Below are 18,390 nucleotides of genomic sequence, written 5' to 3'. Positions count from 1 at the left end.
GTTATTAACTCATTCTTTCTTTATGTATTAGAATATTGTTAAATATAGAGTACTATTTTTAATTTTTGAGGTGGTGATTTGACCAATATATATCTATCATAGCCAAGTTATTAATCCGACCAAGATTGACAATCCTTATGACATCTCTATTTTTTATTTTATTTTTATAAATTTTTTATATTGATGAGAACTTGTAGTTATTATCCTTTAGGTGCACACTGTCTAGGCTTATATATAAGGCAGGTTTATAACTTAAAAATCACACACATGACATAAATGCACTAGCAAAAAATAATAAACCCTAAAATAAAAATGATTCTTTACAATACACGTACGAACATTGAGGTCTTGCCGTTCTTTAAATTAGAGGCACTAGTTAGAAATAGGTTTAGTTGAATAACGATTGATGATCCATCAATCCAGCAAAAAATATAATTATATATGTCGATATATGAATTGTACATTTGATGTGTGTGCCCAATTTCTAATATATATATATATATATATATATAATAACCAATTAATATTATGTAAGAGAGACTACAATTAAGTTATTGAAAATTCTAAGAATGTAAAGGAGATTGCATGCATAATCTGATAATCAATTTGGCTTATTTCATTAAAGTTATATATATATATATATGAGGATAAAAGAACAGTTCTACAGAATCAAATCAATAATCAAGAAAATTAACACGACGACAGAAGCTTCAGTGAGAAGGGGCGAAGGCGAACTGCCTCATGGAACATGAAAACTAATTAAAAGCCATGACCATATATATATGTATATGATCAGCTTAAGCACCAGAGAACTTGTTGAAATATATATATATAGGGCTAGCTAGGCTGGTTAATCTGAAAGCATTAATTAATTAGAGCATTGCCAATTGCTGTATATTTATGGGATACGCATAAGATCTTGACTTGGAAGCGTATGATTGCTTAGCAAACACAATATTAGCGGCCTCCGTCGGATGAAAGGCATCCCAAAACAAGTATTTCGTGCGGTCGTCGCACGGGGATTGCAGCGGCAGACATGTTATCTGCCCGTTGTTTTTCCCCACCCCACAGCACCCTTTGTCCACCACTTCAAATCCTGCATATTAACAAGTAACTTACACTGTTTTAACTAGGCAGCAAGTAATTAATCAGATGCCCAAATTCATAAAACATCATATACATATATAGAATCAATCAATCATGCAAATGATTAATGAGTAATATCATCACCATAAGATTTGCCATTCAGCACTACGTCTTTGGTGCTTTGGTAAGAATCCAAATACACGAACTTTGCTCCGGGCAACTGGCCCTTGTTGAAGCCATCCACCAGCTTTCGGAGGCCGGAATTGAAGAGGATGATGGCGTTGTTGATTTCTTCGTTGCACCGGCTATCGTTGCCGTTGTAGCGGGCTAACTGGTAAGGTATGCAACCGATCTGGCCTACCGCGGTGACGATTATTTTTCGAGCTCCGAAATTGTACAATTCCTAGCCAATCACACACGCAATAATTAAACAGCTTGGTTTCACAGGCCAGAGTAAAATCCAAACAGCCATGAAATACCAAGTAGTACTAGTACTAGTGCTGGGGTTTTATATGCACATATATATATGTATATATATAGACTGACTGTGAGTTGGCGAGAATAATCTTGGAGCAGAGCGGCGGCGTAGTCCGGCGGGGTGAACTGTGAATGAGTGGGGTAGTAGTCGGTCATGAAGTAGTTGTTGAGATAGTCGTTGCTTCCCATGCCGGAGTAGAATATGCATTTGCTGAGGTAGCCACTCAGAGCATTGATATCCCCTCTGAAATACCTACTTATCTGCCTCACTGTTGTTGCATAGTTGGCTACTTGTCGGTTCATCGGTACGTGATCGCCCTACAACACGATATCAAGCAAATTTTTGTTGGGTATACATTTCTTCAAACTCAAAATCAAAGGAGAGTACGTATATATGTAGTTGGTTTTGATCAAGAAAATCAAAACCAGGTAGGAACAGGAAACCAAATCTAAGAACGAATTCAAAAAATCTCAAATGTTATACATGCAGTTTGTAGTTTTTCATTCAAAAGCTCATGAATCTTAAGTATCATTGTTTGACTAGATTATATATCGATCCTTGTTTTGATGTAGGTTAGTTGATTGGGTTATTTGTGTGTTCTTCTTCTACTATCTATGGCTGATTAACGAGTCTAACCCTAACAAAATTAAATAACTAATTAAAAAGATTTACACAAGCTAGCTAGGATCAAGTGCTATATATTCTGATTCATTAATTACCAGGTTGTTGCCAGTTTCATCCCGAATCCCAGCTGCTCCCGATGCATAATTCGCTCCCCTAAGAATGTCGCGCCCTCGCACACTTGCATAAGCGGGTATGTAACTTGTAAACCCTAGAAGTTGAGCTGCAAAAACAATTAAGACCCTTAGGCTTACATGTTCCCGGCCCCCATTAATATTGCACATTAATTTTCATCAAAATTAATTAATGAACCATACAAATTAAATGGCATCTTCAATACATGTATATATATGTGTACGTGCCTAGAGCGTCGACGTAAGTCCGGCCATTGGTGAAGCGGCCAGTGGTGCCCTGTGGGAAGTCGATGCCATAAGGCATGTAGTTGGCTCTGGCGAGAGTGAGAATGCCATTGTTATTGCCATTGTCAACCAGCGAGTCGCCAAAGATGAAGAAGCAAGGCACCTGTGGCTGCTGCTGGAACTGCGAGCAAGCGGTGGCCGTGAGCCACAAGAGAGCCGCAAGCTCCGCCAAGACCAGCTTTCTCAAACTCCTCATCTCGCTTGCATGCATGCATTAATTAACCATGCACTACATCCATCTATCTCCCTTCGATATGCCTTGTATATGTGTGTATATATATAGCCATTTTCTCAAATGTGTCGTCGATCGTCTTTAATTAATAACTATTGGGTTCGTTTTTCTTTAATTTGTTATTGTTGCGGTGGGATGGATGGACAGCCAGCCAGCAGCAGCAATTAATGGCCCCGTGAAACGCCATTTCAATGGTTAATTAGTCCGTAGCTTTTGAGCTGGAAATCATGTGCTGCTCACTACTATATATTGGCTCGCAGCGGTGGCGAGGGATTAAATCTCGTGATCATAATCGATCTGCAAAAAGAGAGAGAATTGCTTCTGAATTAAGAAGATGCTCCTGCCCTTTTCATGGCGGCATATATATATATATATATATATGTAATCATAAATGGTGGTGTTTAATTATGTTTCAGTAAAGACCAGAAATAGAATATCAGTTCAAGGTTACCACTGTTTTTTATGGAAAAGGATTGGGCTATATATAAATATATATATATATTTATAGTTGCATGAAGATGTTTTTTCTGATTTTGGATCTTCAGTTGTCATCTTGAACTTTTTTTAAAAGAAAATTTTGAGAAATGGGTTGAAGTATTGAATACGAAAAACTGTGTTCGTTACTTGGAAACTAGAAAATGTCGATGTGCCAAGAAATTGAGATATATAGATACTCAGTATTAATGTATACTCTGAGAGAATTAACTGAGATAGTGATCACTCAATATTGTTAATGTATTATGAATTTACTTTCACTTCAACTCACACAAATTATTCTCTGCAAAAGTTATTAGTATTAAATATCATACAAAATGTTAACGTTAAGTGTCCAAATAATATTTTTATTAAAAAAAAGGTTCTCATTTGAATATTATTTTCAACCTTTTAATATTTTATTTATTTAAAGGATAAGAACTATTTATCACCACCGAACATATCTTTAATGTCTTTTAAAATCACCATCTTGTTGACTCTCAACTGTTGCCTGTCAAGCCTCTCCAACAGTCTAATAAATGTGGTACAATTGATGTCCAAAGGGATCAAAATGAGCTGCAAATATGGACCGATGGAGGCCCATTTATATATATTGGTGTAAAAACAGAGGAAGATGTATTCTAACATAAAATATTTAAATCCCACTTACGTACTTTAGGAATCAATTGATATATAGTCTAACATTAAAAACAGAGGAAGATGTATTCTAACATTAAATAGTTATCATGTGTATTTAATAAAGTATTTTAGTGTGCATTTTAAAAGGTAGAAACCAAAATCAAATGATATATGGTCTGGTCATGGAAATATTTTAGGATCAAGAAGGAGCGAGTACAACAGAATAGGAACCAAAATCAAATGATATATAGTCAGTCTGGTCATGGAAGATCCCAAATTTGTTCATACAGGAAGCATTAATATGTATAGCGGTTCTTCATCAAGTGAAAATACAAAACTTTTCTAACAGACACAAGACAGGAAATGTGCAAAAGTTGCAGAATTTGTTCAACGGACTTTACGAACTTTCTCTTCTTGTCCTAATCCAAGAGATTTCTGTGCATTTGAGATGCCGTCAGGATCTGCTCAACAAAACACACCACCATCAGATTGGGAGAAGAGAAAGATAAAAGAGAAGAATCTGAAAAAAAAACAGATATAATTTTGGTCAACAATGTTTCACGGTTGAAAAGAACAATGAGCTTAAATGGTCCCTGGCAAACAACCTGAATTTCACATCTTATCACCTAACTTAAAACAGCTGGAAAAAGGTCTAAATAAAGCACCCCTATTGGTCAGATCTAAAAACTGAGAGGAAGTTGACATTTATGTATTAGGACTTACCAAAGAACTGAGTGAAGATTCGAGTAAAGAAACTCAAGTTGCGGGAGGCATTGTATGCCATCGCAGGAGGAAGAGGTTTCACAATGGTGTCTATGCTGAATACCCTTCGAAGAAACTGCAATTACATGAAAGAATAACGATCACAAACATGAAATGATGGGGGAGAGGTATATAGATGATACTAGTTAAGAAGGATGAAACGGCAGCAGAACTCCAACTGCCAAAGAATCAAAGGCAAAATGCAGCTCAAAAGCATTTGAGGATTTGCAATTTCATTTGACATGAGAAAAGAGCATTAAACAAGAAAGAAAGAGATATACTAAGCATGCTCTATTGCCAGTATCAATTTCTAGATTAGTAGCAGATAGAATTTGAAGCTCTGCACAGTTAAGAGCTGCCTTTGGTATTTCAAGACAATAAATAGTCAAATTCATGATGCATTTAACAAGTTTCAATCTACATTCATAAGGATGGTACAGCTCCACAAATACAGCATAAATTCATACATCTTATATTCTGAGGCAAACAGTAAATAACCGAAAAGGTAGAAGTCGGTAAGGGAAATAGTGCAAAACCAGCATATACTGACCAACCGAGGATGAAGGTCCAAATCTGATAAGAAAGACTAGCTTGCATGGAAGACATCCCTGTAACTCTATCATCATTAATGTAGACTTTGTATCTTATGGCTTGTTATGCATGCATGTATCTCTTTTCATTTCTCATATGTTCGCCAACACAATTCACATTTACCCTTTCTTTCTCTAAAAGCTTAGTTAGCACATTAATGCTTTCACCAATTTCATAAAGTATTGCACTGTCTGTGTAATCTAATGGTGCTCACACCCGAAAGAGGGGTGAATTGGGTGTTTACAGATTTTAAAAATTTGTGGAGATTTTAAAGAGAAATATCAAAACAGTGAATTAGGAGCAAGAGAATATAAATCAAGGTAAGCAAAAGACAAAAGATTTAGAGTGGTTCAGCTCAATCTAGCCTACTCCACTACTCTAACTCCTCACTAGAGATTTCAAAATCCACTATACTCAATCCAGCCTACTCCACTACTCTAACTCTCCACTGGAGATTTCAAAATCCACTATAATCTCCTACTTAACCAAATAGGCCATCTAGTAAAACCGCTATGAATTTACAACCTCCTACTTATACTAAATAAGATCTCTAGCACAACCGCTAAAAAATACAACACAATTTACACAGAGAATAATTTGAGAGTTGACACTAACAAGACTTTAACAATATGCAACAAGACTTTAACAATATATTACAAAAGATAAACAGACTTTGTTAAGAGAAATATTGAAAGTACAAGCACTAGTGAGAAGAACAATATAACTTGTAAGCTTTTATCACTTGATCAACCTCTCTAGTGCATCCTTGGCCTGGTATTTATAGGCTTCTCTCATGCACTGAATTAACTAGCCGTTGCCAAAGTCGCTGGGAGCTTTTAATGCATGCAAAAACTAGTCATTTAAACATGTCAGTTAAGAAACGGTCGACAGTTTACCAAATAGGTCGGCAATTTTCCTTAAGAAAATTGAAACATACTCACGGCTTTGGGCAAACAGTTGACTTCCTTAGAAAAACGGTCAATTGTTTTGACAACAAATCGACATTATATAATAACGGTTGACAGTTTTTGAACTTACGTGAAAAGAACAGAGAGTTGAAATTTGTCATGTCGATAGTTCAAGAGTTCACCTAAGAAAAAACAGTCGATTCTTTTCTAAAACGATCAACAGTTTGTAAAAACTCTCCAACAATTTGTGAAAAATTGTCAACAGTTTTTAACTATTAAAAGCTCATTATCCTTTGCCATTATTTGGATTTTGCATTTTTTATTTCCAAAGATAAAATATATCTCATTTTCAAATTCCAAAGATATAAAGTTTTTCATCATCAAAATATCATCAAAAGCAAAACAACACCACCTGTCACATTCAACCTTAACGGCCTCCAGTAATTATTATTTTGACCAAGAAATACTATTGCAAGATTACTTGGTTCCAAAGTGGGGACAAAGGCAACTAATGTTTAAGATGGAGTTCAGAGGAAGTCACTATTCATCCTCTGAAGCATCATCCTAACAAAGCAGGGAGTGAAAACTAATGAGGTTGAAGCATCTTTATTCCATTGTGAAAAGGAGGGAAAGGAAGAGAGGAAAAATATAACAAAAAAGAGAGAAAAACATAATTTGCAAAATAAATGCAAAGGCTCAAAATTCTTAGTTCCCTTGGCACAACACAGGCACAATATCACATCCCATCATGAAATAGTAGCTACTTGAAAAGATTACTGCAACCTTCGTTAGGCTTGTCCCAAAGTGGATCACACGCTTACCAGCCACCCAAAACCCTCATTTAGGATTAAATCATGACACCACTTGTTGAATTGGTTTTTTTTTTTTTTTTTTGGGGGGGGGGGGGGGGCGCATGGGAATGAATCCTGGAAAAGAGTGTAGGGAGAGAAGACATAAGAATTGCCATGGCCAAATGAACCAAAAGCTTGATTATCAATTCACATAATTGGGTATTGTACACATAGCAGAAAATCTCAAAATATGAATAGATATAAACGGAGGAACAACAATCACCCGATCACAAAAATTAGTCAATCACTCAATCTATAAACATGTCCCCCCGAGCTGAGCATAGATGTCTTGCATGCCCAGTAAGTGACCACAAAAAAAAACTGTTTGCTACATCCAGGGTCACAACATCTGCAAGTTGGTTTGCAAATTATTCCTTCCAGTTCCTACTTGATGAAGTGCCAGTCAAGCTCAATATGTTTAGTACAATTATGTTTAATAGGATTTGACAGCTATACTTATAAAGCTGTGTAATTATCACAAAAGAGTACAACAACATATCCAACCGTTATCCCACTATGTGGGGTTGGATACATGAATTCTAGACTTCTATGTGGGTTACATCCCAACAGATAGTTTGTCTAGAATTCATATTTGGATCCGACTAAGTTTTACACTGGCTGTCGGCTACCTAACGCAACCCTCCTCCTTTATCCGAGCTTGGGACCGGCAGTGGATAATATCCCTTGGCGGAGTAATGATGAAATGAAGTTTGAACACCATCTTCATATGGAGAAGTTTCATGAGATGGTGGTGGGTGGTGAATGAAGATAATTAATATAGTTGTGTTCCATCACTTAGTTGATATGGTGAAACCAACAAGTACAATATGGAAACACAACACAACCCCATTCTAATGGCATTTTTGTCATCATAACCCCATTCTTCAATAAGATCTCCAGCCATAGTCTCTCATACACTACTTGTGCCATGGTTCTGAATTGGGCCATGATAATTGGGATGACCCAATCAGTAGACTGGACCAAGGAACAGGGGGCAAAATTGTCATTTCACCCCTGTTGGCTGACTGGGTCAACCCATTAATCATTTTCCCTCTAAATTTTGACTCTAAAATGGATCTTGCAACTACTTTGTCTTTCACCCCTGCCAGCTAACTGAGTGGGCCCATAGATCTTTTTCCTTTTAAATTTTGCCTCTACAATGGACCTTGCAACTACTTGCCTTTTACTACGCCAACTGGCTAAATTACCTCCCACAAATGTGCAATATCCTAAGGTAGATAGTTAATCCTTAATAAAACCTGCTCAATTAGCATCTATATAGGTCTCTATCCTCAAGTGATCATGATAAGAAAACAGCAACCCTTTACAGGCAAGGACTTCCAAGTAGCTAAGAGTTCTATAAATAGCTTCTGTCATGTCCCTAATAGTAGTATAAGGGCAATATTGTAATAAGGATATAGTACTTGTTAGGCTTATAGTTGTATTGCACATGAGTGGTTGTATTGCACATGGGTGCAATAGCTGTGAGGCTATAAATAAGCCACTGTTGTAGGAGAAGGATTACGCTTGAATTGATGAATTGAAATTTCAAACTCTATTCTCTCTCTTAATTCTCTCTCTCGGCTCTTCTTCTCTTCCTTCCCCATTTCTCTCTGTTTCAGTTCTAAATCTTCCTCCCTTTCTGCTTTCTCTTTCCTAAATCCCTCCAAATTCCTATCACAACCCTAGCCAAACCCTAGGGCTGTGACAAATGGTATCAGAACAGTCATTCCTTGGCTGTGGTTTTGGAAAATCAATAGTGTCCGATCAAATTTGAAGTAAGCAAGCCAGATTCGAAGCGGAGCAAGATGGTCATTAAAAGCGAATTCAAGCAACTCTTAGCGAAAGCGAATGAGTTGCAGAATTCGGCGATTCCAGTGATACGAGTGATTGTTGAGGAGCTGCAATAGTATTGATCGAACTCATAGGGAGCTCCAACAGAGTCGATCGAATCCTCAGAGACCGCAACAGAGCCCGCCCTAAGATTTTGATTAGTCCGACTACAACTGAGCAGCAGTCCTTAGCTGTTGAATTGGATCTGGACGATTCCGTAAGGTGATTCCGACCAGAGCCAATCATTCCTCGGTTGTAAATTCAATCGTTCGTGTAAGTGAGTTGGTTGATTTGGTCGGTTGTAATTTCCGTCGCCGATTCATAGCGGAGCCCATCATCAATCAGTATAGAGGAGCGTTCACGATTGGAGTGGGTCAATAGGCGAGCATACCTGAAGCGTCGCGAACAGACAACGCTCGTTGTTGGTGAAGGAGTCCGTCGATGACGAATGGGTGAGACAAAGGCGCTGATTCGGGCGAGAAAGGAAGGCGTGAAGTGGAAGAGAGTTTGGGGGTAGTCGTTGATTCTCAGCAAACGCACACAGAGCTTGGGCTATCTTAATCCCCTACAATCTTGTGTGGAGAACGATCAGTGCAAGAGGCTGACGGCTCGCGGGTAAGACTCTAATCGTGTCCAGAATTGAAGGTGAGCCAGGTAGGAAGATTCACGATGGGAGCTTGTGGACGATGATTGGGTAGCGATTACACCAGCGATCTTGAATTCACTTGAGCGAGAAGAAAGACGTGCATGCGAAAGAGGCAGCAAATCAATCTTGGTTGTCGCGTTTTTGAAGGTGGAACGACAAGGTGAATTGCTGTTGTTTTCCGAATTGTTGTAGTCGATCCAGAAGGTGAGGCGATCGCTTGTTCTGGGCGGCAAATGTGAAGCGGAAGAGCAGGTTGTTTGCGGCTATTTTCCGAGGTTGGGTAGTGTGGGTCAGCAAGCTGAAGCACAACAACTAATTCCAGCTTTCGATTCCTCTTACTGTCGCTAAATTCTGTGGGGTCTCGGCTAAGAAGTGCGGAAATTCCGGTATCTAATTCCAGCAAGTCTCGTAGCAACCGGGAGTGTAGTTTTGAAAGCATTCCTAAGCCGGTGAGCCTCAGCCATTGCGTGACAGAGCAGCGAAAGTGTGGTGAACCTTGCTGAAGAACTGAGCAGTGGATTTTCTGTGTTTGAGATTTAAGTCGGAAGGAAACAAGGTTGATCGGAAATTGACAACAAGCAGTCCAGGGTGTCTAGGGTACATTCACATCGATTATTGGCTGTGATCTATATTCAGAATTTGAAGGAGACTCCTAGAGCAGTTCCGGTGATTCGCAATTGCTGCGTTTTCGATTGTGATTCTCAGTTGACAATTAAGACGGTCTAGAGGACTCTTGGAGGCCGATCAAGTCGCTGTAAGTGTGCAATTTTTTCTGCTGTTATAATAAACTTGGTCTTGAAGCATAACAGTGGCTACAATTGCCACTTATTGGATCAATTTTAGAGGTGATTGGGTGAGGCAGATACAGAAGGAAATTAGGATGGAAAGAGCTGTTGTTTCTTGGCCTATTGTTTTTCCATCCAGTGAGATTTCAGCCAGGAGGAATAGTGCATGAAGGAGTCCAATGGAATCTCAATTGCAGCAAAAGAGTGCTTCATGTTCAGCTGAAATGGGGCCTCAATGGCAACGAAAGAAGGCTGCATTTTCAGTTGGCAGCCGATTGGACAAAGGAACAAGAAGTGTGGTACATGAATCGAGCAAAGAATTCGGCCAAATGGTACATGAAAAGTTGCAAGAGTTTGCAATGATACTATCTAAGGAGTATCATTACAGTTTTCCCGCCGAATACTTTGAGGATTATCATGGGAATTTTAACAAAGAAGACTTCCTTAAAATGGAGCAGCCGAAGGAGAAAGCAAGAAGTCGAGAAGCAGATTCACTACCTATTTCCAATATGGAGTGGAAGAAGTGTACCAGTTCCAGCAGAATTATCAAGAAGGAATGCAACATTAGTGATGATATTGGTGGTGAATGGCATTATCCAAAGAGAATCTGTGATGAACAGATTAATAAGGCAGCATTTGAGGAACTGATTGAGGAAGCTAAAGCCAATCCGTTACCTCTGGTGATTAGAGCAGGGATGGAGGGATCGAATGGTGTTCTGAATCAGAATTCTATCAGAAATGGAATTGATGGTGGAGCTTCTAAGGATACTTTTCCATTGCCTATGGTTTCAGATAATGCTGAGGATTCCTTAGCTAACGAGAGGGTGAAGACAACACTAACAGGAGGAAGTTTTGCAGGTCTTAATTGCTGTCACCATGTTGCTGTCATTTCCAAAGATGTAAACCAGAATGCAAAAGGTGCAAACCAGTTTTTTATGTTGGAGGGAATAGAGGTAAACAAGACAGGTGTTTCAGATGATTTTTCTTCCAGCCAAGAGAAATCTCCTATGAGTTATGACCCTATTAGGCATTTCCCTCCTCAGCAACAGATTCAAAGTTGTGAGGAATCTTGGCAAATGGCTGTGACGAGAGGAAATCTAAGGAAGATAGATGCAGCAGTCAAAAGCTTGACCATGGAGAACAAAGTTGTTGCGGCTTTGCGCATTATTGCTATAGATGGCCAATTGGGATTTTTGCCTACTGCAATGACAGATGGGGTGATGATGGAAATTAATGTTGCAACAACTCCTGGACTTGACATTTCTACATTGCTGCATTTTAAGGCGTTTGCGGATATTGTTGCGCAAAGTGATGAAGAATTAAAGTACATGAGAACCACTGCAAATCTGTTATGCATACAGAATTTTTTCAAAACTTCTCCATCCAAGTTGTGGAAGAGAAGGAAAAAGGATATGGAAGCTGTGGAGGTTTGGCATTTCTTGGGGACAAAAAATGTTTCAAGGCGGGGGAATTGTCATGTCCCTAATAGTAGTATAAGGGCAATATTGTAATAAGGATATAGTACTTGTTAGGCTTATAGTTGTATTGCACATGGGTGGTTGTATTGCACATGGGTGCAATAGCTGTGAGGCTATAAATAAGCCACTGTGTAGGAGAAGGATTACGCTTGAATTGATGAATTGAAATTTCAAACTCTATTCTCTCTCTTAATTCTCTCTCTCGGCTCTTCTTCTCTTCCTTCCCCATTTCTCTCTGTTTCAGTTCTAAATCTTCCTCCCTTTCTGCTTTCTCTTTCCTAAATCCCTCCAAATTCCTATCACAACCCTAGCCAAACCCTAGGGCTGTGACAGCTTCCACATGTTTCTTATGTCATGAATGCATAAAACTGACTTACCGTACCAACTATACATGCAACGTGTGGTCGAGTGTGTACAAATGGATCAATCTGCCAACAAAATGCTGATATTATCCTTTATCCATAAAAGAAGATTCTTCTCCACCAGAATGTCTATGCCTTCACACATTAACTTTCAAGTTTCATCAAGAAAGTCAAGTATGTATTTCCCTTGGGAAAAGATATATCCCATGTTTAGACCTTTTCACTTCAATGCCAGGAAAGTATTTTAGGCTGCCCAGGTTTCTAATGTTAGATTCACTCACAAGTAATATTTTTGGCATTTGCATCTCCTCAAGTTAGCAGAATCATGTTATCCACATAAACAATTATGGACAGTTATGTTTCCATGAGAAGAACATAAAACAAATACTGTATGGATCGCCTGATTTTGCTTGCAACGGATCTCTGCACAGCTTATGAAAACCTTCAAATCAAGCCCCATGAGACTGCTTTAGTCCATATAATGCCTTCTGTAGCTACATACCTTTCCATCAAGACCTGGTAATCCAACTCGATGTGGAAAATCCATATATTCTTGCTCTTCAAGATCTCCATGAAGAAATACATCCTAGATTTGTTGCCAACGAGATAAGGACTCAACAGAGTCCATGTTTCTCACTGGTGCATATGTTTCATAGTCAATTCAATAGGTTTTTGTAAAACCTTTCGCCACCAATCTACCTCTATGTCTTTCAATAACCATACTTTATGCTTCACTATAAACACCTAATTTGCAAATGTTTCGTATTCAATTCCATAAATTTGCACAAAACCTTTTACCACCAATCTGCCTTTATTTCCACAACCCATACCTCATGCTTCAATATAAACACCCACTTGTATCCTATTGTCTTCTTTACTTTTGGTTATTTAATGAGGTCTCGTGTATGATTTTTATTTAGGCTTTCATCTTTTCATTTATTGCTTCTTTCCGCTTTGGGGCACATAAAGGTTCCTGTAGCATTTCAGGTATTGACTTACAGAAAACTTCAGGAAAAAAGAAAGATAAGTAAATGCGGGATTATGATATGAACCAAAGTTAGACATGGGATATTGAGTACAAAATCTAACTCCCTTACATTTACCAATGGGAAGATCCATGTAATGAAACATGAGGAAGGAATTAGACTCACCGGATTCTGGATCAGATAATTGACCACGAGCATCTAGAGTGGTCTTATTTTTATAGAATCTAGAATAGAGTTGTAATGCCTTCAATGTTGGTTCAATTAACTTATCAATAGGATGCAACTCATCAGTAGGGAGGGACTGATCATTGATAAAAAGTACCTCATCATTTAAAGAAGGCTGTCTGCTAATATTCAGATTGAAGTAAAGGTGCTGAAAACTGATTTCACAGTCATTCTCGCCCTGAAGAGGAGTTGAAGGCAGGAAAATGTAGAGTAGGGACTGAAAACGGTTATGTACACGGAGACAAATCATTTTGATAAGTAGGGTGGTAACAACTATATTCCTTTTTATGAAGAGTGTAACCCAAAAAGAAACTCCAAAGCAAAAAAGTTCAATTTGCTTTTAGAGTATCATGATGGTAGTAGCAACTACGCCAAGGCAGCTGACTCATCAAAGGTCTGCTAAAACATAGCACTCCTGCAACCTTTTTCATGTCAGATGATAGAAAGGATTTCCTGAAGAGTAGGAAGAGGGTCCTCAACCAAGATTGGAACTCAAAATGGATCAAACTCCAAGCAATCCTCCCAAAAGCTCATAGGTATACCCGTCTTCAACAATTTGAAGCTCCATTTTAACATATGGGCACTTACCCTGAACTTTTAATAGTGATCTCACTCCTGCCAAACCTTGAAGTTAGTAAAGGTAAGTGGCTATAAAATCTCCCTAGTTGGTCTCATGAATTTTTCTCTTCTAGTCAATATACTAAAGCTGCATTTATTGCTTAGACTAGGTTTGAGCTGCGTCCCAAATTTCTTTTGTAGTGTGGAGAAATATAATAGCCCTAACTAATCACAAGTTGCATGAAATGTACTACCCAGGACATGATTGTGGATTTTTCTACATCTGATTCATCACAAAAAGGATCAATTTTTGAGGATCCTTTATCTTACCATTTACTTAGCAAATCTTACCCTTGCTACATATAAATTGGTGCAGATTGCAACCAGACTAGATAGATGATCCCATTCAACTTGACAGTTGTAATTTGGAAGTGGGTGGGACTCTTGGTGACTCTCTTGCCCCCTCTCGTGATTATCAGTCTTACTAACTTCATATTTCTCAACTATCATGCCAAATACTTCCACTAGCTAGACTTAGTTCACAAGTTGATTTGGAACCGAGTGAGGAAGAGAAGAACAAGGAAAAGAAGGGAAGGGGCAGAAATAAAAGCAGAAGGAGAAGAAGAAAGAAACATATAGAAGATAATCTGGCAGGAGAAGAAAAGATACAAGGAAGAAAGGAGAAGCAGCAGAAGAGAACATGGTGGGGGAAAAAGAGTCAAAAGCCCTACCAATTATTCGACTTTTATGCATTTTTAAAATTCATAATTTTAAATTACACACATCAACTAAATTTGTATGCTAGAACTCCTAAATCAATTAAAAAATTTTAGTAATAATAATCTTATCTAATATACTAATCCAATACTACTTAAAATCTATTAATGAAATAAGTAAATCTAATCTTAGATACATTCATAGATTAGGTTCATGTTTGTACCAGCCAATAAATATCCTATGTAGTTAAGGGAAAGTCTATGGGGTCAAGTGATGAGGTGAAGCCATATAGTATGGTATGTTCAAGTGAATTGAGATAATATTTACTAAAGTTCTCTCCAACATAAAAAATCTAATATACAGAATGTAAGTTCAATAAAAATACAAGTTGGATGGTGTCATTGTGAGGCTTGATCAAAATACTCTGTAAAAGATGAAATTAAATATCTTAGATCATTAATCTGAAAGAAGAGGAACTTGTTGAAGATGTTACTTAAACAATCAAGCTAGGATAGTTAAAGTTGATCTGATATTTTATTAAACAGCTATAAGACTATCTTTATTGTATGACTCAAAATATTGAACAATAAGGTACCAATATGAGTAAAATATAAGCGTAACTACAATCCAAATGTGATGCTGGATATGCGACTATACAAGATAATATAAAATTAGAAATAAGATTACCTGCAACAAGATTATAATTGTGCCTATTGAATGTAAGATGCGCGAGATGCATTAAAATGGTTTAAACATGTAAAAAGAAGACCAATGGATGCACTTGTAAGGCAAGTGAATGAAATATCAAAAAGTTCGTAGTAAAATAGATAAAGAAACCCTTGAGTATGAAATTGTTATATAACGATTTTGCAGAAGAAATTATCATAGACAGAAATGAATGGAGAGCTTGAATTCATGTCACCAACCCATCCTAGAAGGATTATGGCTTGTGATGTTACTTGTTGTATTAAAGTTCTCTTATTGATTTCTCTCTCTAGCTGTTCCCGTGTCTATATGTGCTATATAATTGCTGTAAAATACTTTTGAAGACAATAAAAACTCAACAACTTCAGCTGAGAATAGGACACCTATAAGCTATGAAGCTGCAAAAACTTCACAATCAAAATTATCAAATTGGGGAACTGGTTGGATGACCATAATATCACATTGGGAAAACAATGCTGAGTTCAAACTATTCTAGGACAATCGCTAAATAAGCAAGAGGTACAATCATACTAATATTGTTGAAGCATTCAAAGAGCTTGGGTACTTGATCCCTTGCATTTCCAACCAAGAATACTCAAATCTTCCAAGGAGTGCCAGATATACAGATGACTCACATCTTTTTTTTCTTTTTTTTTCAATCATAATAAATTTTCTTCAAAGAACTTATCAAACATTCTCATTTGCAGGAAGTCCCAGTGGACCATATCTACACAAACGTTCGTGAGAAAATGATGAAGAATTTCTTAGAAAGAAAATTAACAGAGGAAATTATGAAAGAAAGAAAAATACATGTTACCTATAAATGGATTTGACAGAGAAAATTCTGAAAACCAAAATGTACAAAGATTACAGGAGATAGCAACAAAGCTTAAATCTTAACTCCCATAATAAAAGAAGAACCATCGAAGCCATGAGTACAGTTAAATTAATGAAACCAGCCATAATCCCATAATAACAAACAATTAAGAGATAATAAAAATCGAAAGGCAAGGGTAATTGGCCAAACTCAAACTGAACATGCAGTTCCACAAGGAATAAAGTACCAGATAACAATTCTTTTAGTTGAATTCGAAGGCAATCACAACTAACAAGTCCAGAGGCATATGAGAGAGAGGGAGATAGAGAGACCTGGAAGTTACGCTGGAAGCTGTAACGGAGCTCGGGATCGATCTCAGAGAGAGAACCATCGTCCTGGTCATGGGAAGGCTTTTTGGAGGAGACGGACGTCTTCTTGCCGGGGACGTGCATCGTCGGAGTGGAGCCTGGTTGGCGGGTCACTTTTAGTTTCGCGTCTTTGAATTTGTCGGCGTCCACTTCTTCCCCTCTCCATGGCGCCGAAGACAACAGCTCTCTCTTCGTCTTCCCCATCACAGTCACAGCACCACCTCTCTCTCTCTCTCTGCGGAAAGATAAGAATGACCTCTTAGAAAGCGCACAAATGCAGAGAACGGCGTCGTTCTCTTTCTGACCGGCCTAGGTATCCAAATAGGTCTCTAACGGGTAAGGGTGTTCAAATTTTGGTCTGACCAAAGAATTGGATCAGATCGAATCAAAAACCACAATTTAGTCCAAAACTCAATAAGCTTAGTCTGGTTTTTGATCTAAAAAATTTAAAAATTAGTCTTCAATATAATTCTAATTTTAGACCAAAGATCGAATAAATATAACGATATGTATATACATATAATGTATATTATGCTTTGTAATATACATTGCATATACAACATATATGTTAGGTTTGTGTAATATAATGGCACCACACACTCAAAAAGAAAGAGAATTTAGGGTTTAAGGTTAAGGTGAACTCGCTGTTTATTATCTTTTAAAAGTTTATAAAAGTTTTCAAGAAAAATAGGAAAGTAGTAAGGTATAAACAAAAAGATAGATATTAAGATATGTAAGAGACAGAAAAAATTTAGAATCATTCGGTTCAACTTATCTTACATATATTACTTTAGCTCCTCACTATAAATTTTCGAATCTATTATAAAATTATAAGTTGTACATCATAACCTTTTTACATTAATTAGCTCCCAAGTTAGCTTTTCTAGCACAACCCATTAGGGAAGATTCGACACAAGAGATTCAAATCTCACACCACTCTCTATGAAGTCTATTTAGAACAAGGTTTGAAGAAAATTTTACAATAAATAAAAACAATCTTATAGAAAAATAAGAGTGAAAAGCAATGAAACACGAGAAAGTAAAGAATATATAAACTTGAAAGTTTAATCTTCCACCTTTCTTGAACTTCAATGATCTCCTATTTATAGTCTTCATAGCCCCTCTCAAGAAATATAACCATTGGAACTAAAAATTGAGAAATCTAACATATAGAAATCAAGTACAATTAGCTATTAAAATTTCTACGACAAATTGATTGATTGATTTGAATAATCGATCGACTGTTTTTCAAAACTTTAACTAGGCTAATCGATAGTTTTTCAGAACTTTTTACTAGAAATTATGTAGTAACATTTGACAACAAGCAACCAAGAGCATGCAAATAAACGATCAACTATCAAAAAAAAAATCAACAGTTGACATTTGACTTTAAAATGAATGTTTCAATAATACTCTTTTATTAAAGTTTTATAAAAACAATAATCATCATCAAAATATCATAAAAAATAATACAACAATATATATGCATCCTATATATGTTGTATATACTACATTCTATATATACAATAGTATATAGCTATATATGCAATGCTTATGCAGTATACTTGCAGTATATGTAGTATATATATAACTATAATATGCAGGGTATACAATATGAATATGTAGCATGTGTAAATTTTTCTTTTACTTGATTCATTTCCTATTTTACTTGATTAAATCTTTTACTAGATTAATTTCATGATTTAGTCGAGTAATTTCATGTTTTACTCGAAGAGTTTCTTTTTTTTTTTTTTGGCTTATTCACATAAAAAAAATTAATGAGGAAAACAAGTATGGAAATTAATGAGAAAGTTGTTACAAATTCAAAGTTTAGAGGCATTGAATGCCA

General features: G+C 37.0%; 2 protein-coding genes across 2 annotated transcripts; both read right to left on the bottom strand.

The window, feature by feature from the left end:
* Window positions 1–614: 614 nt before the first annotated feature.
* LOC127808289 (GDSL esterase/lipase At1g33811) lies at window positions 615–2,839 on the bottom strand. The gene is made up of 5 exons (XM_052346762.1): window positions 2,548–2,839; window positions 2,284–2,408; window positions 1,633–1,881; window positions 1,231–1,489; window positions 615–1,096 (listed from the first exon to the last, which is right to left on the bottom strand). Exons 1-5 carry the CDS (start codon window positions 2,813–2,815, stop codon window positions 873–875), a joined length of 1,125 nt encoding a protein of 374 aa, XP_052202722.1. The 5' UTR covers window positions 2,816–2,839; the 3' UTR covers window positions 615–872.
* A 1,336-nt stretch (window positions 2,840–4,175) lies between these two features.
* Window positions 4,176–16,818, bottom strand: LOC127808944 (uncharacterized). The gene is made up of 3 exons (XM_052347688.1): window positions 16,506–16,818; window positions 4,673–4,787; window positions 4,176–4,410 (listed from the first exon to the last, which is right to left on the bottom strand). The coding sequence occupies exons 1-3, from the start codon at window positions 16,743–16,745 to the stop codon at window positions 4,337–4,339; spliced, it is 429 nt and encodes a 142-aa protein (XP_052203648.1). The 5' UTR covers window positions 16,746–16,818; the 3' UTR covers window positions 4,176–4,336.
* Window positions 16,819–18,390: the final 1,572 nt, after the last annotated feature.

Source organism: Diospyros lotus, chromosome 8 (assembly GCF_014633365.1).
Source record: "Diospyros lotus cultivar Yz01 chromosome 8, ASM1463336v1, whole genome shotgun sequence".
In the NCBI taxonomy this organism is placed as follows: Eukaryota; Viridiplantae; Streptophyta; class Magnoliopsida; order Ericales; family Ebenaceae; genus Diospyros; species Diospyros lotus.
This window is presented reverse-complemented; position numbering and strand designations above follow the sequence as displayed.